The 24,997-nt window shown below is 44.4% G+C and overlaps 2 protein-coding genes across 2 annotated transcripts; both read right to left on the minus strand.

Moving 5' to 3' along the window:
• Positions 1 to 217: 217 nt before the first annotated feature.
• HTATSF1 (HIV-1 Tat specific factor 1) lies at positions 218 to 12,663 on the minus strand. Its single transcript, XM_070951925.1, has 9 exons — positions 12,092 to 12,663; positions 8,502 to 8,700; positions 8,099 to 8,146; positions 6,182 to 6,336; positions 5,751 to 5,914; positions 5,107 to 5,206; positions 4,141 to 4,230; positions 3,056 to 3,193; positions 218 to 2,133 (listed from the first exon to the last, which is right to left on the minus strand). Exons 1-9 carry the CDS (start codon positions 12,374 to 12,376, stop codon positions 1,858 to 1,860), a joined length of 1,455 nt encoding a protein of 484 aa, XP_070808026.1. The 5' UTR covers positions 12,377 to 12,663; the 3' UTR covers positions 218 to 1,857.
• Positions 12,664 to 17,947: 5,284 nt separating this feature from the next.
• On the minus strand, positions 17,948 to 23,543 carry BRS3 (bombesin receptor subtype 3). The gene is made up of 3 exons (XM_070951978.1): positions 23,110 to 23,543; positions 20,855 to 21,203; positions 17,948 to 18,343 (listed from the first exon to the last, which is right to left on the minus strand). Exons 1-3 carry the CDS (start codon positions 23,541 to 23,543, stop codon positions 17,948 to 17,950), a joined length of 1,179 nt encoding a protein of 392 aa, XP_070808079.1.
• Between the last annotated feature and the right edge of the window lie 1,454 nt (positions 23,544 to 24,997).

Raw genomic sequence — 24,997 nt, forward strand, 5'->3', positions numbered from 1 at the left:
ATCCAGGACAGCCTTGTGCATTAAAACATTGCCACATATTTCGTTTGGACAGATGGCAATCTTTGAAGAAGTTTATTTCTAACCACTCATTTTCAGTGTACTCAAATTCTCGTGTGTTTTGTGTCAGGTGTTAGCGGCGAGTACCTTCAAGACAAACCGTTCAAAAGCAACACACGCATTTTCAAGAGATGATCACAAATTCAAGGTACAAAACTGGTCCATTAAGCACTTAGCTTTATTCTACAAAAGATTATTCAGCAAAAGAGCTTTTTTTTTTCCATTGGTACAGATTCCTAAAGGGTCCAAGGAGATGCTCAACAATCAACAATGTCCTCAGGAAATGTCAAGTTGAATTTAGGCTCCGACCGCCTTTCTCCCCAACAAAAAGAGATAAAAGCTTGAAAAATTCCACTTTTAGGGTTGCTACCTTTGGAGCCAACAGAAAATCATTTGCATAATCATCCGTCTCGGGCAATGACTGAACCCGAGACAGAGATCCCGATTTAAATTTTTTTCCGTCGTTCAGCTAAAACAGCAAACTCGGTGTGAAGCATCTAATTTCCTAATTTCTCGCATGCAAACGGAGAACACAGGTGCTATGATTGCCACGACAAAAAGCACAGGTACCCCCATTAAAGTGTACCTGAAATGGCTGAAACAATCACTTCCTTCTTTGAACATGTTAGTTAGAAGAACTAACTAACTAAAGTAAATTTGGGCAAAGTCTTAGCAGCGATTAAAAAAAGTGGGGGAAAGACTATTTTTGAGCGGTTTATATCTTTATATAAAAAAAAATTGTTTAAAAAAAATCTGCGAAACAATTTCGGGAATGAATCTCAAAACGATTTTATTCGTAGTTGTCTCCTATAATCAATCCAGTATAAAAAAATACAGGCTTTGTATCCTCGGTCTCGACAAATGCTCGAAACGCAACTATAATTGAACAGTTAAAACACCGGGAACAAGGCAGGAATCGCACCCTTCCCAACGCACATATGCTCCCCGCATGTTTCCGATGAGTTAATAATCCAAACGAAAATTTGTAGAAAGATGATCAGAAGTCAGCTCATTTACAGACTTTTCCCCTCCGTTTATTACCTAGCTTCCCTCAGCGTCAGAACTTCTATAAACGAACAAAGGACGTGAATCACAAGGAACTTTTTACGCACGCCAGAAGAGCATCTTCAGAGCGTGATCTTTCGAACCTCCCCCGGATGTGGGGAGTGTGAATACATCTTCAATGATCTGCTTTTTTTTTTTTTTAATCAATTATTAGAAAAACCAGTTATTCCAAGCCCAAGCTGGTGAAAGCACGGCAGGCAAGAATCCATATTACACGGGGAAGAGTATGAGTAGGCTGGGAGGAGGCTGACACTGGAGCAAAAAACACCGAAAAGCGTTCAAACCTGGGGGGTCTATGGTGTCGTTTGGGGGAAAACTGGGGAGTTTCTACACCTACTTCACACGTTGGATGGGCTCCGAACGCTGACAAGCAAAGGTGGAATTTAAGACAGCTGGTCAGTTCAGCAGGACTCTTGGCAACTTATAACACATACGCAGCTTCAGTCGCAGCCAGACATGAATATATATGAATATATATATATATATATATACACACATACACACACACACACACACACACACACACAAACTAAATACTGCTTTTAAATGCAATACCTCAAAAGCACGTTGGTGATATCCTAACAAGGAAACGTGCGCGCATATACATATATATATTTATATTTATTTATATTCATTGATTGGAGTGGAGCTTGAAACTTTGCATCGGGGGAGGGGAAGGGAGGCCTCGAGGGGAGCCCGCAATCATGCTCTTGGACCAGCGGCGAGTGAAGAGCGTTAAGTCTCTGCTTCTTCATCGTCATCGCTGCCCGCCATGCTGCTGTCTGTGGACGCCACGACATCTTCGCCGGCTCCTTTGTGGCAATCTCCTGCTCCCTCGGCGGCTTCGGCGGCCCCGTTATCTTGAGACGGGGGGTCTCTCTTGACCGCTTGAGGGCCGCTTTCGGAAGAATTGGCATCCAGTGGCTTTTTAGGCAGTTCTTGGTTGGGATCCCCTAAAAATTCTTGCCACCCTTTTAGTCTCTCTTCTCTTTCCCGGGAAGTTTCTTCAATCTGGGGCGAGAGACAATTGTCAATATTTGAGGAGGAGGAGAAAGAGGGGAAGGGAAGGCATGTTCAAAGACATTTCAAGGCATTTTCTGTTTCGTGATCAAGAGCTTAGATGTCGATTTTAAAATGTGATTTGGGGAAACCACTGGGTCACAAGAATCCGACTTCCACAGCATGTCATTAAACAGTTTTGTTCTAGGGATCAGAAATCCCTTTTAAAAGGGATTTCAGAACCCAAGTGCAAAGCATGGAGAAGCCCTCTTAAATAACTAAGTTATTCATGTTACGAGTCTTCCAAGACTCCCAGAGGCTGTTTGGCCAACGTCCCTGCAATCGTTTTGGCAAGATTTCAGAACTGGTTGGCCATTAACCCCTTCTTCCTAGGGCTGAGAGTAAAGGTAAAGGTAAAGGTTCCCCTCGCACATATGTGCTAGTCGTTCCCGACTCTAGGGGGTGGTGCTCATCTCCGTTTCCAGCTTTGAAACGAGCCAGCGCTGTCCGAAGAGGTCTCCGTGGTCATGTGGCCGGCATGATTCAACACCAAAGTTGCACGGAACGCTGTTACCTTCCCACCAAAGGTGGTCCCTATTTTTCTACTTGCATTTTTTACCTGCTTTCGAACTGCTAGGTTGGCAAAAGCTGGGACAAGTCACAGGAGCTCACCCTGTTACGCGGCACTTGGGATTCGAACCGCTGAACTGCCGACCTTTCGATCGAAAGCTCAGCGTCTTAGACAATGAGCCACCGCGTCCCTTTTGAGAGGGAAGGACTGACCCTAATTTGCCCAGCTAGCTCCATCCCTAAGGCAGGATTAGAACTCAGGCCCCCCGTTTCGATCCTGCAGTCTTTAACTGGCTCCCTTCATTACTCATACTTGTTTTTTTAAAAAACAGAAAACCCATAACCTTCGTCAAGCCAAATATACCTGATAATCAGTTGTACCATCCCACGTTTCCACAGAGAGCTGCCGTCCACCAAACCATCGTCCATTCAGCGCCTGTATGCAAACGTCAGCCTCTTCGGATTCCTTGAAGGATACAGAGGCTACCCCATCCGGATGCCTCTACGGAAACAGGAAGGGGAAGGCCATCAAATTAGATTTAGGCATCAGCCGTATTTAAGAGAAGGCCCTACTTCTGAATCACAAGTACAGTCCCCTAAAGGTAAAGGTTCCCCTCGCACATATGTGCTAGTCGTTCCCGACTCTAGGGGGCAGTGCTCATCTCCGTTTCAAAGTCGAAGAGCCAGCGCTGTCCAAAGACATCTCTGTGGTCATGTGGCCGGCATGATTCAACACCAAAGGTGCACGGAATGCTGTTACCTTCCCACCAAAGGTGGTCCCTATTTTTCTACTTGCATTTTTACCTGCTTTCGAACTGCTAGGTTGGCAGAAGCTGGGACAAGTCATGGGAGCTCACCCCGTTACGCGGCGCTAGCGATTCGAACTGCTGAACTGCCAAACTTTCGATCGACAAGCTCAGCGTCTTAGCTGCTGAGATGTGGCTAAGCCACTGAGCCACCCCTAGGGATTTACAAAATATGATAAAATGACCTCTGTTCTAAACTGCCATTTTTAGGGGAAAAAAGACATTGAAATCATTTTAAGTTGCTTTGGATATCACCTTTCCCCGATTATTCTCCTAACGCCTCTCTGTAATGATAAGAATACCTGTTTTTTCCAGAAGCCTAGTAATCTTTCCATGTTATCATCTGATTATAAGCTTTCAACTGTCAAATGCAGCATGTTTTAAAAACCTGATTTCAATTTTAAAAATGTGGCTGCTGTCCAAAATCTCACAATACGGACGTAACGTTTTCTAAAAGTTCAGCCGTATTCCAGTGACACACTGAATAATGAAATTTTGATAAAATAAGTTGGTTCTCCATCAAACAAACAAGATGATTCTATAAGTGGAGCCTGTCTGGTGGGGTAATTATTAGGAGTGCTTTTGTAGAAGAACGTTTCAAAAGTACAACACAAAATTAGGACTGAGTATTTGTGATACGTACATCAAATATAATGACTTTCTTTACTTGACCAAATTTTTCACATTCTGTCCGTAGATCTTCCCGGATCTCATTTAGCACTAAAGGGTCCTCCTAGAAAGACATTTTAAAGCATATTTTTAAAACGCACCCAATGCTTTCAGAAAGCGAGGATAATTTCACAGGACAATTCTGGCACTCTGACAAGTCAAATGGGACCAGACAATCTTGCCTGGATTATTTGCTGTGCACTTTTCAAGAGCTTGTTGGGTTCCGTTTTCATCAACGCTCAAAAGCACAGATTGAACAGAAAACGTCATTCTATAAATCTCTTTAGCCGATCCTAACAGATACTGACTGGTCTTGTCTCAAGGACTAGGAAACCTTGCAAATTCCACGCATGTTGGGACTACGGGCCCCATGACTCCCAACCCTTGGGTAAATATAAAGAGATGAACAGATAAAGGAGCCCTGGTGGCACAGTGGTTAAACTGCAGCATTGCAGGCAAACTCTGCCCACCGCCTGGAGTTCGATCCCCGATTGGCTCAAGGTTGATTCGGCCTTCCATTCTTCCGAGGTCATAAAACGAGGATTGTTGGGGGCAATATGCAAATAATCATTTACATTGCAACCACCCAGAGAGTGCTGTAAAGTGCTTTGTGAAGGTATCTAAGCCTAAATGCTATGGCTAAATACATTTGGAGTTATGTCCCACTGGAGGGTAACGTTATGCCTTCAAATACATACAGGAGGAGCAAATTAAAATTGCTGGATATGACAGTCCCAACAGCCTCAGCCAGAAACAGCCTAAAAATGGAACGATCCTTTCTAACTTTAGCTGGCCCTATTATGCCACAAACGCTTCTCGGCTTGTGACGAGGCCAATTTCAGTCGTCATCTTTGAGAGGCGACCCGTTCCCAGGATTTAGGGAGGAGGGATTACAGTTTATGACCCCCTGCTGGATTTTTTTTTTTTTTTTTTAACCCACCTCAAAATCTTTGGGATGGAACATGTTTCTGATGACGATAACCTTCTCGTGTCGCAATCTCACTTTCTCCCCTTTCTTCTCCGGCCGCCAATCCAGCAGTCTAATGAAACGAAGCAACATTTAAGAGGTTGAGGGGTGGATCTCTTCAGTGTCTAAAAGCATTTGTTGAAAAAAGAAATTAACTGAATGCTTCTGAAATCAAAGCTGGCAGAACTTTTCTTGCCCCACTGAAGAAATTCCAACTTGGGGGTCTGCTTCAGCCTCCTGGTGCGGGGCTTTGGCCGAAGGCTGGAGGGAAGCGCCACTGGTGGCGAAGAGCCGGAGGGCCTCGTTCCAGTGGGACTGCATCATGGCCTGGAACTGGCTGACCATCTCAGACCTCCCTGAGGTCCGAAAGGTTGGTGACCCCTGATCTATAAGCCACCTTCATGAAAGGTAGCTTGACAGCTAAATCCACATTTTATTAGGAGCTGCCCTCCTGGGTGATTTGAGCTGCTTTAAAGATTAAGCTTTCGTGCATTTTTAAAAAATAAATACAACCCTTTAAAGCCCCACGTTTCATGAAAAGGCAACCCTAGCCACATTTTCCACGGGCAAATATACTTATAAAAGTTTTGGGGGCATCTTAACAAACAGCCACATACTTTTGTTGCTGGGAGAGCTTCTTTTTGTAATCTTTGCATTTCTTTTTCTTCTTGCTGGCATCGTATTCCCCCTTAAGCTGGAACTGGGCAACTTCCACATGCAGTTTGTAGCCTCGGATTTCTTTCTCATCCAGCAATTTCAGCGCAAGTTCAACAGATTCTCTCTGGGAAAAGAGAAGAGAGGGGGAAAAAAATTCTGGTTTACAACTTCTTTTTTCCACCTAAACAGACAAAAGAAAAAATATCTGCGAGAGATTAAAACACGCTCCTCATAAATCTTGTTGATGCCTGTAGGAATGCCCAGAAGTTTAAATTAAATTAACTTGAAATAAAAAGAGAGTCAAAGGGGCTGGAGATCTATGTTTGCAATATAACAATGGCAACCACAAGATCACCGCAAAAGGTATATTGTAAGAGAATAAACAACTAACCTTTAAGTAACAACAGAGCCCATCGCCTTTAAGGTTTCCTTCCTTGTCTTTGTAAAGTTTGATTTTTGGTTCCTCCGTTTGAAGATCGCGCATAACGATACCACATTTTGACATGACGTCCACAAACTCATCTTTTGTAATGTCTGGCGGTAAACCTGGAAAGGTAAAATTTGAAGAGATACAAATTACACAACAAATCCAAGCTGAGTTTTTAACATTACCATACAAGGTTTTATTTTTTTGTTTTTGCCACAGTCTACATTTTCTCCCCCGTGGTGTCTTTTGTTTATTCCCCCTCATTCAGCACAGTCTGATAGCTTTTGGAATTTGGCAGCGTTAGATCCCAAACTGTGAGGGGGGGGAATAAATATATGCAATGCCACTAAAGGAACAATCATCGTTCACTTCAAGTTTTCTAGCTCCCAAGCTGGATATAAAGTCCTTAAAGCAGTTCTGCAAATTTTGTACTCTCTGTTCAAAATATAAGTTTTGGGACCTGTGGATGTGTTTGAGGTGAAACCGGCAAGGTTATTTTATCGGTGACAGCGGATTTATCTGCTCCTTGGATTCAATAGGGATAAAGAGGTCTACAGCAGCAGCCCCCCCCCCCCCAAAAAAAACCTTTTGGGCACCAGGGACCAGTTCCGCGAAGTCTTTCCATGGACTTGGAAAGGGGGCGTGGTTTCACGTTCTTCCTGCATCCCATGGATGGGGGCTTGGCTTGTTTGCGCGGCCCGGTTTCTGGTATGCCGCGGCCCGGTGCCAGTCCATGGACCAGGGATTGGGAACCCCTGGTCTATAGCACAGCCATTAGGCCTGAGATCCGACACCTTTTAATACAGAGCAGAATGAGATTGCGGTGTCAACTCTGAAGCGAACCTGACTGGGGCCATTTTGGAGGCTTTAGGGTTGCCACCATGCGAGGAAGGGATAGGGTGGGGGAACATAGTTAGATGGCGGTTTTGTAGTCAAAACGAAGTAGTTTTCTATGGGAACCAAGGTCATTCCAACAGGTGGCTGGAGAAAGGAGGAGTGAAGTAACCAGGCAACTGGCCAGCACCTTGATTGGACCATGTGACTGATTTGGGGAAAGGGGGGGGACTTTCACTTTTAATTAGGTGAAAACTGTGGGAACCTTCAGAGTCGGTTTTCACCAGTTTGTGCCAATATGGTATCTCCAATAAAATTGTTCTGAGGAATCTGGAGTTCTGATTTTTTATATATATATATATATATAATTTTTATTAAACAGTTTTTTTAAAACAGGGAACTCTCTTCTTTTGATGTGCCTTGTGTTATCAGAGACAGAAGTCTCTGCCAGGCCAGTCAGGACAGCACCACGATGGTGGGGGCTTCAGAAATGCCATGCATTTTACAAGCATTATACAGCTGCGAAACTGGAGTCCATATCAAGCACGCCAAAGGTCCCAAATGCTGCAACGGGCCCTTCCAGATGCAGCAGGAGGGCGTTTTCCAACTCAACCGCATAGTTATGAAGCCATGTATCCAACACTGGATTGCCACAAAGGGATTGTCTAATTAGGAAGTGGTTAAAGGAACGTGATTGGAATTTGTTTATAGAGGTGCTGGCCTCACATTTAAAGCACAGCAATACATCCGTCCTTCATTAAAATGGAGACAAACTGACTACAAAGCCTGCGTGCCATTGTGCAGCAACTTTTGAGTTTTGAGGCACTTCACAAATAATTCAGATATATAGGACTGGATTTATTCAATACACATCTTACTTATCGCTCTTCCTATCCATTTAAATTTTACTCCACGTGGTTCTTAAGTCCAGAGGAAAAGATTTCATGTACCGTGAAATATTTGAAATGATATTTAAGGGTTTGAATCCATTTCAACGGAGAACCGCAGCATCATCACACTCAGCAAAGACTCAAGACTGCTCCTCACCTGTCACATAAACATTTGTGTTTTTCTGTTCTTCGACATGAAACCATCCTAGAGGGGAGATGAGGATAAGTTAGGATTGCACCTCTACAGAAAAGAGAACAGCTCTTCAGATTGAAGTTCACATCAGACTGGGGGAGAAAAGACGACAATCCTGGGATATAAACAGCCTGACCTGGGATAAATGGCACCTTCCTATCTTCACACCTATCCAAGCTTTAACAACATTGACAACTTCCTACAAGTTGGCTGTAATTTGATCCTTTTAACATTAGGCTTTCCGAGTCTGAGTGGCTCTACAGATGCTCCTGCATGACCGCCCACACAAGCACAACTCCGCAGGAAGACAGACATCTCTTCTTGAACAGCAAACTACTTCTAAGTCATGCACAATGGAGCCGCTTGCCTGCTTCGGCTTTTCTTTTCTCTCCTTTCTGTTTAAGGTCTGAGGGCAGCGGCTGCGATGGTTTGGCTTCTACCGGCGGCTGAGCCTTGGAACCTGGTGCGGCTTTAGAGTCAGTCTTTGCAGCGGAGGCCGAGGTATCGGAGCCTTCGGTGGGAAAGCCGTAGTTAGCATGGTACGTTGCCAAGAAATCTTCAGTGACCTAAAAGAAGACATTGTTCAGGAAACCAATTAGAGACCAAATTAAGGTTTAAGTGTGAGCTACTATACTGCAAGAATCGAGGGCCCGAGGTGGCCTCCTGAAACAAAATAATGCAGATCATGTTCTATTTTTAACTGTTCATAATGGCACTACAACTGATAGGCAGCTTAGAGGGACGACTGGCAGGCCTGCAGAGAGGGGGTAAAAGGATGCTACTCTAGGTTTACTACAGAAAGCTACTCAGAGCACCAGCATTATCTTTGAGATCAAGTCATCAAGGAGTTGCAGAATGTTTACTCTCCCTTTACACACTGCCTGCAAAATTGCGTCTCTTTGGACATCTAAAAATGCTGTCACCTGTCCCCATTCTTACAAATATTCTTCAGAATTTAGTCAAGAAAGTCAGGATAATTTTCAGGAGCAACTGCTCTTCACCTGATTCAGCAGAAGACTTGCACAACATAGATACAAGTCCACATTAGATACAGCTCACAGGTTAATAACCCTGGGTCTAGATGCCAATTTAGAAAACAAGGTAAATAATTTCTGGAAGAGTGAGAAGAAGTTGGAATCCACACATCTGAAAAGTTGCCAAGGTTGAGGAGAAAAAAAACACCAACCCACTGAATTGTTGTACTCCCATTTGAGAGTTAAAAGCCTTAAAGTTAAAAGCATTTGATGTAGTCATCGCCTTTACTTATCTATTTTTAATAAGGCAGGTTGAAAACCTAGTAAAGGGATCCTGCCGGAGAGATAAGGAGGGTCAGAAGGATAGCAAGCCAAAGGAGGAAGTAAGAAAATCGAGGCTGGCCAAGAGCTGGACAGGGTCAATGCTCGTCTCAAAAAATGGCATTTTGCCCCAGGAAATGAGGACTATTATTAGCAAAGTCCACTGCTTACTCAGCCTGAAGTTTGAAACTTTAGCTGGAGTTGGCAACTTTATTTTGAGTGTGTGTGTTTATATATTTTATTTATACATTTTTCTTTAACATACATAAACGCTTAGTAAACAGTGTATTATCTGGATCAATTTGCTTATACATAATAATATTTTCCAGTTTGTAATTTCTACCTCTATTATCCAACCATTGATAGAACAAATCCCATGTTAAAAAATATTTCTCTTCTTTATCTTTTATCTTTAATGTCAACCTAACCATTTCTGCACTTTTATTTTGTGTGTGTGTGTGTGTGTGTGTAGGATGTATGTGTGTAGATAGATGAGATATATAGGAGAGAGATGATAGATAAGATACCGTGTTTCCCTGAAAATAAGACCCTGTCTTATATTTTTTGAACCCTGAAAAAAGTGCTTGGCCTTATTGCCATGCACTCAAAAGCCTGATTGGGCTTATTACAAAGGAATGTCTTATTTTGGGGAAACAGGATGGATGGATGGATAGACATACTGTAGATGATTGATAGACAGATGATAGATAGATATGGATGGGTGGATAGATGATAGATAGATGGATAACAAATATACTGTAGATGATTGATAGATGATAGATATGGATGGGTGGATAGATGATAGATAGATAGATAATAGCTGAATAGATAGACTGTAGATGATTGATAGACAGATGATAGATATGGATGGATGGATATTTGATAGATGGATGGATGGATAGACAGACTGTAGATGATTGATAGACAGATGATAGATAGATATGGATGGGTGGATAGATGATAGAAAGATAGATAGATGGATGGATAGACATACTGTAGATGATTGATAGACAGATGATAGATATGGATGGGTGGATAGATGATAGAAAGATGGATGGATGGATAGATGATAGAAAGAAAGAAAGATAGATAATAGCTGGATAGATAGAAAGACTGTAGATGATTGATAGACAGATGATAGATAGATATGGATGGGTGGATAGATGATAGAAAGATGGATGGATGGATAGACATACTGTAGATGATTGATAGACAGATGATAGATATGGATGGATGGATAGATGATAGAAAGAAAGATAGATAGATAATAGCTGGATAGATAGATAGACTGTAGATGATTGATAGACAGATGATAGATATGGATGGGTGGATAGATGATAGATGGATGGATAGATAGATAAGACTGTAGATGATTGATAGACAGATGATAGATATGGATGGGTGGATAGATGATAGATAGATGGATAACAAATATACTGTAGATGATTGATAGATGATAGATATGGATGGGTGGATAGATGAGAGATGGATGGATGGATAGATATATAGACTGTAGATGATTGATAGACAGATGATAGATATGGATGGGTGTATAGATGATAGATGGATGGATAGATAGATAGACTATAGATGATTGATAGACAGATGATAGATAGATATGGATGGGTGGATAGATGATAGAAAGATAGATAGATGGATAGATAGACAGACTGTAGATGATTGATAGACAGATGATAGATATGGATGGGTGGATAGATGATAGAAAGATAGATAGATGGATAGATATATAGACTGTAGATGATTGATAGACAGATGATAGATATGGATGGGTGTATAGATGATAGATGGATGGATAGATAGATAGATAGACTATAGATGATTGATAGACAGATGATAGATAGATATGGATGGGTGGATAGATGATAGAAAGATAGATAGATGGATAGATAGACAGACTGTAGATGATTGATAGACAGATGATAGATATGGATGGGTGGATAGATGATAGAAAGATAGATAGATGGATAGATAGATAGACTGTAGATGATTGATAGACAGATGATAGATAGATATGGATGGGTGGATAGATGATAGATGGATGGATAGATAGACTGTAGATGATTGATAGACAGATGACAGATATGGATGGGTGGATAGATGATAGAAAGATAGGTACGATAGATGAGAAAGAAAGAAAGAAAGAAAGAAAGAAAGAAAGAAAGAAAGAAAGAAAGAAAGAAAGAAAGAAAGAAAGAAAGAAAGAAAGGAAGGGACATGTAGATGTGTTTTAGAATGTATATGTCACCCCTCTCGCTCTCCAGAGCAACCACCCGTGCAGTCCATCTGTAGACAGGCGACGGAGGGACCATGATGCGAAGAAAGAAAACGGTCTCCGCCTTGAATGGAATTCTTTGGCTTTTACCAGATGAGGCCAAAAGGAAAGGCTCCCCACCACCCCCGAAGGAAGACTTCTGCAGCCTGAAAACCAGAAGACCCTCCTCCTCCTCCCCCCCCACGTCAACCCCCCCCCAGCCCAACTTTAGGACTACAACGCCCATCAGCCTCCGCCTACAGGGAGTCTCCCCCCCCCCTCAAATCCGGGACGGGGGGCGTGGAGGAGGCGGCTTTGGCTTCCCTCGCCCTCGCGTCCGTCGTCCCCCCGCCTCTCGCTGTGCAGGATGGGTCTTGTAGTCGGGCCCACCTTGGGGAACCAGGCCTTCTTGTCGCGGTCCCACTCGTACTGGGTGCCGTCGGCGGGGTCGGTGTAGGTGAAAGGCTCGTCGCCGGCCTCGCCCTCCTTCCGCTCGTAGAGCTCCTGCAGCCGCAGCTGCTGGTGGAAATCCTCGTTGCGATCCGAGCCTCCGACGCTCATGGTGCCGCCCGGTTCGACGACGCCTCCTCCCGCGACGCTTCTCACCACCAGGGCGCCGCCCAGGCCCGGCCCGGCCTGGAAACGCCTCACAGAAGGCCCGGCGCTAGGGCGCATGCGCGGGGGGCTCTGCTACGCACGCGCGGCCACGCCCCCCACCCCCTGGCGGCCTGGCTCGGTTCGGGCCTCCCCGTCCCGAGTGGGCGCCGCTCGGAGGCGACGGAGCCCCGTCGGCTCTTCCGATTCCTGCCGCCGCGGTAAAAGCCGCCTTTTCTCGCCTCAGCGGTGACAAGGCTGCTGCGCAGACGCAAATAGGGCGCTTCCCGGCCGTCGCGCCTGAGGGAAGTTTTATTGCGCAAGCGCAGAAGCGCTCCCCTGCCTCGAAAGTCTCCTCTTGTCCCTCCTGTTATTTAGCGTATCGCTGAAGAGAATAAGGCCCCCGGGTCGCTCACTGCGCAAGAGCGGAAGTCGCTTTTCGAAAAGAAGGCGGGCCTAGGCCGAAAAACTGCCATAAACAACAACAAAGCCAGCCAATAAGCTTCGGAGTTGAGCCGTCCGTCAGAGGGCTGCCGAGAAGGGAAGGGCGGAAGGAGGGAACTACGCATGCCCAGAAAGAGTCTACCCTAATCCTTTTGGGAAGAAATATTTTATTTTTCTCCTTCCTAAACAAATAAAGGAAATGTTCCTCCCCAGTTTTCATCCATTTCCATTCCAACAGTAGGATCATGGTGCCCATACAGTTCATATGGAAGAAAGAGACTTGACTACAGCTCCCATCATCCCCAGCCTGCATGCCCCTGCCCCTCTTTGGATGAAATGGGGGTTGTACAATAAAATTCTATAAATTCTACTCTTATATGTCATCCCAACCTGATGTGATCTGGAGCTGCTGAACAATGAAGCCCATCATCCACAGCTTGCAACCTCCTGTACAGCCAGTGGCCTACAGCAGAGGCTGGGCGGGAACAATGAATCCCATCATCCACAGCTTGCAACCTCCTGTACAGCCAGTGGCCTACAGCAGAGGCTGGGTGGGAACAATGAAGCCCATCATCCACAGCTTGCAACCTCCTGTACGGCTCATCCAATGGAGAAAATAAAGCAAGATAATTCTATGGGGTTTTTTTTTACTATAAAGCAGTTTTTCAAACTTGGCAACTTTAAAACGGTGGATTTCAACTCCCGGAATTCCCCAGCCAACCTGAAAAACACTGCTATTAAGGAAAATCCTCAGACCTCAAAACTGAGATGGACGCTTTATTTACTTTCTTGTTAATAAAACTTCAGAGGAATCACACCCATAAATTAAGCTCCTTGCCTTTGTGGCTGTAAAGCATCAAGCCTTTGAAATCGATACTCCAGAGCAAAAAATATCTCACTGTCATACTCAACAGAACGATAATTCAAATGTAAGAGGGAAACCCTTGTGCAGAAGGGCCATTAAATCACCATCCAACGAGCTGTCAGAAGGACTTGCTGGAGATGTAATTTTAGATTTGTCAATAACCTTTTGCCTTCCATCTCTACTTTGCTCCCGGCTGCCTTGTTAGAGATACCTTCACACTTCCAAAATAGAAAAGCAGCGTCACAATTTTGGCCCAGAGATGCACTAGATCTGAGCTGAGTTAGCATGGTTTCCAGATGATGGTGATTTTTATTATCTTAAATGGAATGCATCCGTTGCATATTTGAAAAAAAACCAAACAGCGTCAAAAGTTTATAGAGTTTCAAAATATTCAGATCAGAAAAGCAGTTTAAATAATTCATTAGCATAGGAACTCAGAACGTATTGTGATACTGTAATAATAAGGCGGTAGAATACCTGCCTTCTTTTGGGCAGTACCAGCTGCAGATACCAGTTCAGTCCAGCTGGTTATTCTTTTACTTGGGTAAAACTAAATGCATTCATTTAATATTGAACTCACTGGCATCCTTCATTGGCCTCGGCACCAGGCTCAGACCCGAATTGGGCTTTATATTTATTTATTTATTAGTTTGATTTATATGCCGCCCTTCTCTGGAGACTCAGGGCAGCTTACAATGCATTAAGCAATAGCCTTCATACTTTTTTGTAAATACCTGCTTAGTAGGGCTTTTTTGCCCCCCCCCCCAAGCGACGTTCTATTTTATACAAAGTCAGCTTATTGCCCCCACAAACCGGGTCCTCATTACAGGGCTATAGGGTTTTTTAAAGTTTAGTATGTATAATTCAGCCACCTGACGCATAAACAATGATTAATGAATGATGTGTGTTGAACCAACTGTGTCTTGGTCAACAAACCACACTACAGCAAATAATGGCTTAGTGAGGGATGTGACTCAAATCCGTAGGGAAATGTGCAGTTTATCTTGGCCCCAGCTCAAAAATTGCACCATGGGGAGCATAATAAAATCTGGAGCTTCTCTTTCCTCCCTCTGTGTAGTCCAGCGTCAGTAGAAACAACCCAGCAGTTGATCCCTTATTTAAGTGGGGATTTTCCCCTGCAGCATACTCAAAGGAGCAATCCTGTAACCAAAACCCTGGGAAATATAATAGCTCCAGGTCCTCGATTTCGTTTGAATGATGGTAGAAATCGTTGATCAAGAGAAGGAGGCTTCTAATGACATCTGTTAAGATTGCGATAGCTAAAAAACAAAACAAAAGCAGAGTTCTCGAACTCACAGGAAGTTCCAAGATGAAAAAGAATCTCGAAAACATTGGGCCAAGCTCATCTCGGGAAAAAAAGTATTGAACGTTACCATATATGCCGAGCGATCAATATTGATGATAAGCCTGTAGGAAGTTAGCACCCACCCCTTTCCTGGAAGAGTGAAATATTTTAGGAAATATGAAAAAAGCAGAATATTATATTTCCCTGGATGAGAAATGGAGAAGCATATTTTACAGACAAAGCAGCTCCCATCTTCCTGCCCCCACCCTTTGTCAATGGGCCATTAAGGCTTGGGCCAGTCTATTCTACATAACAAAGATCTACCTCCTTCAGGCAGAGCCAAAGTAGGAATTGCCAAAGATCCAACAAAGATAGGATTAGCCCTCTACACAATAGCAGCAGAAACTCACCACATGTGACCTGGGAAGCACATGTGACCATCAGCCAGCAAGACCCCCACCCCCTGGGAGTCTGACAACCAATCACGATACTCTTTTGGGGCCCCAAGAAATGCAGAGCCAGAGAGAGCATAAAAACCCGAGGATTTACTGTATCTGCCCTTTTCTATTCAGGAACTCAAGCCATGTGATCCTGTCCACCGTTAAACCATCTTTCCAAGCAGTCTCCATGTCTCCAGTGTCTTTTCCCCCACTTGGAGCAGAACCTAGAAGGATGTTTCTTCCAACAAGCCTAAACCCAACTCTTTGATGAAGATGGTCTCACAACTGGACATGGGTCGAACCTCATAAAATTAGAAATTGGCCGCTTTGGACTCTTCTATGCTCTAACATCAGAGGTTTTCCCCGAAGAGATTGGACAATCATTTGTCTGGAGTGGTTTATAGGGTTTCCTGCCTGAGCAGGGGGTTGGACTAGAAGACCTCCGAGGTCCCTTCCAACTCTTGTTATTCAATAACACGACACGGAATCGGTTACCATTTCCTGTACTGAAAGCAAGCTTTATTAGGGCCACTTAACCATTTAAATTTCACAACAAGGTTGCAGTACGATGCTTTTTAATGATAAATGCAAACCTCTTACTTCGTTCAAGAAAGGGGTAAGGACGTTACAGGCAGTTCTCCACTTAACGGCCACCAGAATTTTTCGTCGTGAAGCGATGTGCTTGTGAAATGTGTTGTGCCCGATTTTAATGACTTTTTCAGCCACAGGGCTTAAGCAAATCATGCAGTCCTTAAGCGAATATGGCTTCCCACCCCCGCCCCACCATTGACTTTGTGTGTTAGAAGCCTCCTGAGATGATCACGGATGACAATAATGACATGACTCCAGGATGCGGCAACCTTCATAAATAGGCTGGCTTTGAGTATTACCTCCCGTATTTCATACAGTAGTGGCCAAAATTGTGGAAACCTTTTGGGAAAAGTGTATTTTTGAGGTTGGATGGCTAATAACATCACTTTTTTTGGGAGTTTCAAGATAATCCTATTCCACTGCTGGAATGGCCTGGGAATAGCCCAGACCTTCTTAATTCAATGGAAAATATATGGAGCCGACTAAAGAAACTTGTTAGTCAGAAGCGACCCAGCAATAAAACCCAGTTAATAGAAGCAATCCTTCAATCTTGGTTTCACAGGATAACAGCTGCAGAACTCAAAGACTTGGTTCACTCCACGGGAAGACGTTGTAAGGCCGTCATTCATGCTAATGGTTACTCAACTAAGGATTAACTGACATGGTGATAGTTTTTGTATATCTCGTTTTTTCTATGGTGATCATTTTTGTATCTCTCGTTTTTTCTACGCGTTTCACTTTTCTTCTTTATACCGTAACTGCTATTCTATTAGCAAATCCTTCATAAAAGTGATTGCATTACATTCTTGATTAAATTATCTTTCCATGGATATATAATTTTATGGTACTACTCCCCAAAGAAGTGATGTTATTAGCCAGTTTTAGAAAATACACTTTTCCCAAAAGGTTTTCACAATTTTGCCCACTACTGTGCATCTCCATAATGGCCTTGAATGCAGAAGCCAATGTCTTCAGAAGCAGAATATGAAGGGAAGGGCTTATTGGCTATTATTTGCAAGTAGTATATATATTTGCTGGGAGGATTCTGACGGTGTATGTGCCACTTTATGACTAATTGATGCTAATCCGTTGGTGTTTTTTTTTTCTTCATGAAACCTCCGTATCTCTTTCTAATGCAAGAAACAGTGGATGGAAACTAATTCAGGAGAGAAGCAACCTGGAAGTAAAGAGAAATTTCCCGACAAGTGAGAAGAATAAACAGTCGGAACGACTTGCCTCCAGAAGTTGTCGGTGCTCCATCACTGAAGGTTTTTAAGAAGAGATCGGACAACCATTGGTCTGAAATTGTAGAAGGTCTCCTCCTGCTTGACTAAGGGGTAGAAGACCTCCGAGGTCCCTTCCAACTCTGTGATTCTGGTAATGCTATTTGAGCTGCTAGCCAGCCCTTTTCTCCTCCTGCAGTTGCCAGATAACAGCTCATCCTTTCCTTCTTACGCAGCTTCCAATGTTCTGTACCCTGATCTAAAGCCACCCAAGTTCTTGCTTCTCCTTGCAAGGGCCAAGGGCAGGGGTGAAATCCAGCAGGTTCTGACAGGTTCTGGAGAACCGGTAGCGGAAATTTTGAGTAGTTCGGAGAACCGGCAAATACCACCTCGTGGCTGGCCGCAGAGTAGGGTGGGAATGGAGATTTTGCAATATCCTTCCCCCAGGAGTGGGATGGGAATGGAGGTTTTGCAATATCCTTCCCCCGCCACACCCACCAAGCCACACCACGCCCACCAAAAATGGATTTCACCACTGGCCAAGGGATTATGCGGGGTTTGATTAAGTTGAACATGCCTGGGAAGGCAGCTTGGGAGGGAAACCACGCAGAGATGTGTGCATGTGTGAAACAGGCGGCTGTGATTTGCAGCAAAGTTCTCTGATGCTGAGGTGTGAGATCTTAAAGATGCATTGGGAAGATTTCTGCCCAGTACAAGAAGATCCTCATTTACATTCGGCAATTTTCTGGATCTTGCCGGTCGATCTAGCGGGATGAAGTACAATTAAACGCTCTCCTCTTCTTTGGTGATGCTATAATCCGTGAGCAAAGTGACGCTGATTTCCGAGCCCGTGACTGACATGGCTCTGCTCGGGGTGTGGGCCTGAGTGAGGCTGGCCCTTCTGACGGGCATCTTGGCTTTGCAGCACGAGATTTCCTTCTTGAAATGTTGGCGGAAGCTTTTACTCAGCCAGTAGAGAGCGAAGGGGTTGACGCAGGAATTGCTGAAGGCCAACGCCCGGGAGAAGATGGTGGCCACCAGATGGAAAGTGGACGTGTCTATGGAAGTGTGGTAGGTGAACGAACGGTACAGGTAAAGGATGTGGTTAGGTAGCCAGCAGAAGGCAAACAAGCCTACTAAGACGAGCACGGTTTTGGCCACTCGCTTGCGGGATTCAATCTAAGGGGGAAAATATGTGCAATTTATTTTTCCTGGTTTCTACACAGGCTTCTTTAAATAAACCAGCATCAGCATGGCAGCAAGAGATAAACACTGCTAGACCTTTTTTGGCTAATTGATGACTCCAAAGAAAGGAACTAAATTTCTTTCTTTCTTTCTTTCTTTCTTTCTTTCTTTCTTTCTTTCTTTCTTTCTTTCTTTCTTTCTTTCCTTCCTTCCTTCCTTCCTTCCTTCCTTCCTTCCTTCTTTCTTTCTTTCTTTCCTTCCTTCCTTCCTTCTTTCTTTCTTTCTTTCTTTCTTTCCTTCCTTTCTTCCTTCCTTCCTTCCTTCTTTCTTTCTTTCTTTCTTTCCTTCTTTCTTTCTTTCTTTCTTTCCTTCTTTCTTTCTTTCCTTCTTTCTTTCTTTCTTTCCTCTCTCTCTCTCCCTCCCTCCCTCTCTCTCTCTCTTTCTCTCTTTCCTTTAAATCAATAATATAATGACAACATATAACAATCCATCCAAGCTATCTGGTTCTTGAGCACTACTCTGAATGTTGCACCATAAAAGCATGACCCCCTCAAGAGTCATCTTACGTTCTCCGACAAGCCAGGTAAATATTACCAACGCTGCATCCAACATGGGCAGCTCCTTGGTGGAATTTACAGAAAGGGGTGTTTAATTTTAGTAATTAGACTCGGAAAAATATGGAGGAGGAACTCACCATTTAAATAATGGCGAGTAGAAGTTTTGTTGAGAAAACCAGTTTGGTGTAGAGCAGGGGTCAGCAACCTGTGGCTCCAGAGCTGAATGCGGCTCTTTGGGCCCTCTGCTGTGGCTCCCTGTCAGCTGATCCCACCACTGGCTGGCCCCGCCCCTCGCCCTCCCATCCCAGTCACTCCTCGCCTGGCCTGAGAAGGTAAGGGCAACGGTGGGCGATGGAGAAGCGGCCAGGGCAGACACACAGAGATACAGAGAGAGGGGGAGGGAGAGATACAGAGAGAGAGGGAGGGAGGGAGGGGAGAGAGAGAGATACGTCAAAAAGATTTTGTGGTTCCCGGTGTTTTTTAACAACTAGTTCTCTGCCCTAATGACCAGCTGGGGAGGTGTGGCTGGGAGGGGTATCATGTGACTGGTGGAAGTGAGTGACATCGAGTTGGCCACGCCCATCCAGGCTTTGTGGCTCCCGGTGTTTTCTTTTCTCTGGGAAAAGGGGCCAAATGACTCTTTGAGTATTTAAGGTTGCAGACCCCTGGTGTAGAGGTTAAGGCACGGGACTAGAAGCAGGGGGACGTGAGTTCCAGTCCTGCCTTAGTGATGGAAGTCAACTGGAAGTCAACTGGGCAGGGATGTCCAACCTTGGCAACTTTAACACTTGTGGATTTCAACTCCCAGAATCCCCCTCAGGAGTCAAGGACTGACTTAGAGCAGCCTAGGTTCAGCTTCTTATTTTTTTTATAAAAGCTAGGCTGGACTGCTGCTGATGCTGCTGCTTGACAGATTTTTCTCTGAGATACAAGCGGGGAAACATCTCGTCAATTCCTTTCTGCCACTTATCAGCAGAAAACCAGAGCTGGGTGTAGCCTGTCCTTGATAAAAACGGCAAAGAAAACATGCTCTTATATAACACAAGAAGTAGAAGGGAAAAGGGTGTTACAGTTGTGAGAGAGAAAAAAAGACCAAATTTGCTTTTTTCTGGAGTTAAATTCCAGATTACTATGGATTAGGGCCGTGATGGCAAACCTGATGCCACAATAGAGCTGAGGGATTAAGGGGGGGGGGAGAGAGACTAGAGATAGCTGGGGCTGTGTAGTCAAAATAAAATACTTTCTCCTGGGAACCAAGGACATTCTCACTCCTGACCGGAGGAAGGAAGAGCGATGTCATCATACCTGCGGACCAGGGGTGAAATCCAGCAGGTTCTGACAGGTTCTGAAGAACCGGTGGTGGAAATTTTGAGCAGTTCGGAGAACCAGTAGAGGAAATTTTGAGTAGTCCGGAGAACTGGCAAACGCCACCTCTGGCTGGCCCCAGAGTGGGGTGGGAATGGGGATTTTGCAGTATCCTTCCCTCAGGAATGATGAGGGAATGGGGATTTTGCAGTATCCTTCCCCTGGAGTGGGGTGGGAATGGGGATTTTTGCAATATCCTTCCCCCAAGAGTGAGGAGGGAATGGGGATTTTGCACTATCCTTCCCCTGCCACGCCCACCAAGCCATGCCACGCCCACCAAGCCATGCCCACAGAACCGGTAGTAAAAAAAAATTGGATTTCACCTCTGCTGCAAACACTGCCATGATTGGGCCACATGACTGATTGTTTAGGGTTGGTGGGTGGGGGGGACTTTTAATTAGGTGAAAACCAAGAGGCCTCCCAGAGTCGGTTTTTACCAGATCTGTGCCAATTGGATATTTCCAATAAAGCTATTCTTTGAGGAATCCACCTGCCTCGGAGTTTTTGCTTGCAATGGATGTATTACTTGGAACCCTGACAACCCAACTATCTAAGAAATGCAGGCTGGGAACCTTTTGCCTACCTGCTTACGAGCGTGACCTTGCTCTTCCGCGGGCATACTGGATGTGCTTTTGTAGAGGGTCTTGGCAATCAGGAAGTAGTAGATAGATATGATCGCTAGGGGTAAGATGTAGAAGATCAAGAAGCAAACCAGCGAGTGGACTTCCTGCAGGACACGTTCAGAGACGGGATACGGGGCGCAGGTTTCGAGCGTGGTGTTCTTCTCGGGCAGGTGGAAAGTATAGAGATCGGAAGATACGGCTTCCGGAGCGGCAAATAACATGGAGACGATCCAGATGCAAGCGACTTTGCAGCAGGTCTTCAGAACGGCATCCGAGTGGAGCTCCAAGGGTTTCACAATTGCCTTGTACCTACCAAAGAGAGTTTGCGTCAGCTCTTGGCGGACTAATGAAATGACTGCAAAACAATAGAACACGATGGTCTTGAACACAAGAGCCGAGGTGGCGCAGTGGTTAGAGTGCTGTACTGCAACTACTTCAGCTGACTGCTAGTTCAGCAGATCAGCGGATCAAATCTCACCGGCTCAAGGTTGACTCAGCCTTCCTTCCTTCCGAGGTGGGTAAAATGAGGACCCAGATTGTTGGGGGCAATATGCTATTTAGTATACTGTCGATTGTTGTAAGCCGCCCAGAGTCCTTGGAGAGTGGGCGGCATAGAAATATGATTAATAAAATGAATAAAATAATAATAAATAAAATAAAATAAGTGGGCAACTTTCTGTTGTGACCATTTCTGAGGAGAGAAGCTCAGTGAGCAGGAGAATGATGGGGTTGGGATCTTCAGGGTTTCCCCTCCTTTGTTTGGGGAGGGTATCAGGGGGGCGGATCCTTTGTTTTTCAAACTATGTGTCAGGCCTGGAAGCTATTTTGGGTATTGGATCTTCAGGCCTGCCACATTTAAATTAAATTTAATTTAAATTTAAAAAAATTAGTGTTGTGGGAAACTGGGAGGAGGAATTGTATGGAGCTGGAGAGATATGTAGTCAAAATAACATTCCTTTCTCAGAGAGTCAAGGACATCCTGCCCTGTACCTGGAGAGGTGTGACTGGGAGGCATCTCCAGTTAGGAGGGTGCTTTGATTGGATCATGTGATGGACATGTGAGTGCTGGGCAGGGACTTGGACTTTCTTTTGGGTGGGGAAAACCCAGAAGCTTTCAGATTCGGGTTTTCCCAGATGTGCCAATATGATATCTCTAATAAAATGGAACTTTGAGGAACATCAAGCTTCGGAGTGTTATTTCGTTGGGAGTGTTACTTGGAACCCTGACACTATGTTGAGTCTCTCTCGGGATTATACCACAATCTCTGTGTGTGTCTTACCCTGAAACGTGCAAGGAAAGAAAAATACACCATAGAGTTTTAGTGACTTTACTCAGAGACCCCCTGAAGCCAACACAAAGGTTGTGTAATGAGACTTCCACCCTCCAAGCCCTGGGTATGTGTTATCTTCCACTGGTCCAGACGTTCAACAGCTGAACCTCTGGCGCTACTTATTATTATTTTTGGCAAATATACTTGTCCTGTGAGCTGCTCAAGTTTAATAAAGGCCATTTGATTTAGTCCAGAAAATTAAAACTTGCCTGAGCCTTAGGCCACGGGCCACAGAAATGTTCTAATCATCCTCGCATTTCATTTTGTATTTATTGTAAATTGCTTTCCCACACCACTAGGTAGCACCAAGATATAGCAGAGATTCTCTCTCTCTCTCTCTCTCTTTTTTTAAGGCATTTTGTTTTTCAAATATATCATTATTCTTCCTCTTAGCTCATTCATTTGTTGGCTGTGCCGTAAATGGTATCATTTTTAGATGTTAGCAGCGAATTTTAAAGAATTTGCTTCAGAATTTCCCGATTCTCTTCCATTAAGGGGGGAAAAAAATCAACCGCATTGGCTTTCCGTTACTTGGAAATGAAAAGGAACATTTTAGACACTGAAAAAACCCAAAAGATAAGGAGATGCTCAATAGCAATGATTTTGCTCCACTAGAAAAACAAATCTTCCAAACCGTAGCCTACGCTCACACAAATAAACTCGCCCACGCATTAGAATTTGCATCCATTTCTGGTCAGAAGATGTCCCAGCTATCAACTGTGTGGGTATCAGGAGTGATCAGATAGAAACAAAGAATGCAGGGCTTAAGCTGTGGAAAATATCTGGATTTGTCCATTTGACAGTCAAGTCAATGGACTAGCATAGTCCTAGGAAGTTTAATTTCTTACAACGCCTTCATGAACAGTTAAATGCTCGAAACTCACCTGTCAGCGCTGAGGACCGTCAGCGTGAATACGGATACCCCCACGGAGGTTCGTTGTATAAAAGACAAGAGTTTACAGCCGATTTGTCCGAACAACCAAGTATCCACGATGTAACAGGCAGCGTCCACCGGCACGCAGGTCAACAGAAGGAGCAGATCCCCAAAAGCCAAGCTGGTAATGAAAATATTGGGCACGGTCTGCATGGATTTGATCTTGAAGAAGACTTTGACAAGGATGACGTTCCCTAGAAGACCCATGGAAATGATGGTGGCGTAGGCTGCGTAAATAGTACAGAGGGTCGCCAAACCAAGAGAGGCATCTTCAGACCAGCTTTCCTGGCTTGTTTGGTTGCTCATTAAGGCGGCCGGCTCTTCTGTTGAGTTGACATCTTCATAGAGATCAGCATTTCTCACCAGCAGGGATGACCTGGGCATTTTTGATGGCTCCAAGTGGAATTGAACTGATAGGAAACCCTTAAAACTCACCCCATGTTATGTCCTTCTCCATGAAAATGTGAAAAAGATGAAGAGGGGTCCAAGCAATTCACCAGAAAAATCAACTGCTCAGGAGATTCAACTCTTTTCCTCTTGCTGTGGAGTCACCAAGCATGATAGAGACAAATATGCATAGATTTCACTGCTGAACTGTGTGGGAGGTGTAGAAGATGGTTGGAGTTTCGTTCCCCCCTTTCTCTCTCTCTCTCTCTTTCTCTCTCTCTCTCTCTCTCTCTCTTCCTTTTTTGAATATGCTTCGGAGCTTCTGTGGAGACGGAGAGATAGAGAAGCAAGTAAATTCAGATTACAAAATATGAAAAGAGGCATCAGATGTGAGTTTCTTTACATCCTGGCCCGCTGTTCTGTCAGCCAGTTTTCAAGTACAGCCAGCTTTCTTCATGACAGTTTATTTTATTTTATTTGCAAAGAGAATTGGCAAGAGACGGAATTCTGCCTCTTGAATAACTGGAATGTAACAGATTGAAAAAGATGGGGAGTCTGCCACAAACTAGAGCTGACAGGTTTGAGAAGCAGAAAAGAAAAGGGTGATTTGCTTTTACGAGTTATCGAAAACTTGGCTTGACACGGTCCAGGAATGGTTCTAACTTACCTGTGAGATCGGACAATCATCGCTACTGTAGTGGAATGTGGTCTGGATTCCCCAGAGCGAGAGGCTGCATCGTAGAGGACCAAGAGACAGTTTGGTTGGGGGTAAATAAGTCAAGACAGCTTGTTCCTAAGAATTCTTAGAGTATCTCTTTTTAATGGGTCAAGTAATTTGCTTTAGTTTGGCAAGATTTCTGTCTCTATGCGAGGGACAATAAAGGAACTTGCTCAGGAGTAACTCTGGGTGTCTTTCTTGGTTTTGGGGGGCTTGACATCGATCCCAAGTGGAACTGCCTACCTTCTAAAGTCACAGGGGCTCCATCACTGGAGGTTTTCAAGTAAAGGATGGACATGGATTGGAACGCTTTGAAAATTTCTGCCCTGCCTCACAGCATCTTTTGTCTAAGAGCATCTTTGTTGACCAAAGTCTTCAGGTACCCGGGTGACATCCTTGGATGATAACAACATTATAGGGGATTCAGTTCAGTGGCTTCTTTTGTGTCCAGAGACAAGCAAGGATTGAATCCTAGAGGATTAAAAAGGGACCACAGAGAGCAAAACCATCCATCTCTCTCTCCCTCCCTCCCTCCCTCTCCTCCCCCTCTCTCTCCATGGAAGCAGGGATGAAATCCAGCAGGTTCTGATAGGTTCCGGCGAACCAGTAGCGGAAATTTTGAGTAGTTCAGAGAATCGGCAAATGCCACCTCTGGCTGGCCTCAGAGTGGGGTGGGAATGAAGATTTTGCAATATCCTTTCCCCTGGAGTGGAGTGGGAATGGAGTTTTTGTA

This window comes from Pituophis catenifer, unplaced genomic scaffold, assembly GCF_029215685.1.
Source record: "Pituophis catenifer annectens isolate HBS135680 unplaced genomic scaffold, rPitCat1.0.hap2 SCAF_11, whole genome shotgun sequence".
NCBI classification, from domain to species: Eukaryota; Metazoa; Chordata; class Lepidosauria; order Squamata; family Colubridae; genus Pituophis; species Pituophis catenifer.

Bases quoted from the DNA above. Each gene is read 5' to 3' on its own strand.
- HTATSF1 (XM_070951925.1), bottom strand. From the start codon at position 12,376: ATGCGCCCTAGCGCCGGGCCTTCTGTGAGGCGTTTCCAGGCCGGGCCG. The intron at 5,915-6,181 runs GTTAGTTGTTTA...CTCTTTTCCCAG, and splicing joins GGCTCTGTTGTTACTTAAAG to AGAGAATCTGTTGAACTTGC. The intron at 5,207-5,750 runs GTATGTGGCTGT...TCGTTTCATTAG, and splicing joins AAGCTCTCCCAGCAACAAAA to ACTGCTGGATTGGCGGCCGG.
- BRS3 (XM_070951978.1), bottom strand. From the start codon at position 23,543: ATGCCCAGGTCATCCCTGCTGGTGAGAAATGCTGATCTCTATGAAGAT. The intron at 21,204-23,109 runs GTGAGTTTCGAG...TCTCTTTGGTAG, and splicing joins ACGGTCCTCAGCGCTGACAG to GTACAAGGCAATTGTGAAAC. The intron at 18,344-20,854 runs GTAGGCAAAAGG...TTTCCCCCTTAG, and splicing joins AAGGTCACGCTCGTAAGCAG to ATTGAATCCCGCAAGCGAGT.